Below are 1,087 nucleotides of genomic sequence, written 5' to 3'. Positions count from 1 at the left end.
CACGAACAATCCACCACACCCTCACCTCCCCCCCCCCCCCCCCCCACACCCACCCACTCCCCGCCCCCCAACCCCAATCCCCACAACCGACCCCAACACACCACCCCCCCTCCACCACGCACCAAGACCTCCCCAACCGCTCCACCCACAAACCCCACCACACCCCACTCCGCATCCCCCACCCCCCCCACACCCCCCCCACAAACACCTCACCGGCCAACACGCCCTCCACAACCCTCCCGCCCACCAACAACCTCCACCCCACACCCTCCCCACAACACACCCACACAATACCACCCTCCAACCAACCCCCATACCCCCCCCATCACCACACCTACTCTCTCCGCACCTTCCACAAAACCTCTCCATCATCCCACCAAATCTACCACACCACCCCCATCAACCCCCCTTCCAACCACTAAACCGATCACGCACCCATGCGACAACCCCAACCACCACCCAAACCCTCCACCCCTCCACCACCACTCCACCGTAACCGACCCCACTACAAATCCCCCCCTCCACACTCACCTCCCCACAAAAAACCACCCACCCACCATCCCCCTCCCCCACACCCCACCCCACTCACCCCATCCACACACCCCACAACACCCCCCACCTCCAACCCCCCCCACCCATCACCCCCACCCCACCACATCCCACCCGCACCACACCCACACCTCCCCACAAAAATACACACCCCACTCGCCCTATTCATCAAGACCACACCCGCCACACCACAAAAAATAAAATAAAAAAAATCAGACCACCCCCCCCACATCACCCACCCCCAAACCAAAAACACCACCCACCCCCGACCCCACACACACCTCCCCCCACACCACACCCCTAACCCCTCCCCCACACGAACCATCACCCACAAATCGACACCCCCCTCACACCCACCTCCCTCCCCCCACCACCCCCACAACCTCCCACCGCACACCTCCCCAACCGACATCCACCCCCCCCACTCACCCACCATCACAACGCAACCGCCTCCCACACACCTCCTACACACCTCCCTCCCCCACAACCCACCCGACGAAACCCTTCCACCCACCACCAACCCCCACACCACAACACC

The 1,087-nt window shown here is 63.5% G+C and overlaps 1 protein-coding gene across 1 annotated transcript; it reads left to right on the top strand.

Annotated features, from left to right (window-relative positions):
* Positions 1 to 437: 437 nt before the first annotated feature.
* Positions 438 to 755, top strand: LOC124374802 (protein TRACHEARY ELEMENT DIFFERENTIATION-RELATED 7A-like). The gene has a single exon (XM_046832952.1). The coding sequence runs from the start codon at positions 438 to 440 to the stop codon at positions 753 to 755; it is 318 nt and encodes a 105-aa protein (XP_046688908.1).
* Positions 756 to 1,087: the final 332 nt, after the last annotated feature.

Source organism: Homalodisca vitripennis, unplaced genomic scaffold, assembly GCF_021130785.1.
Source record: "Homalodisca vitripennis isolate AUS2020 unplaced genomic scaffold, UT_GWSS_2.1 ScUCBcl_10214;HRSCAF=18990, whole genome shotgun sequence".
In the NCBI taxonomy this organism is placed as follows: Eukaryota; Metazoa; Arthropoda; class Insecta; order Hemiptera; family Cicadellidae; genus Homalodisca; species Homalodisca vitripennis.
Note: the sequence above shows the minus strand (reverse complement) of the source record. Positions and strands in the feature narration are given on the sequence as shown.

What these genes read in the sequence shown, in the direction of transcription:
- LOC124374802 (XM_046832952.1), top strand. Translation starts at nt 438, where the DNA reads ATGCGACAACCCCAACCACCACCCAAACCCTCCACCCCTCCACCACCA.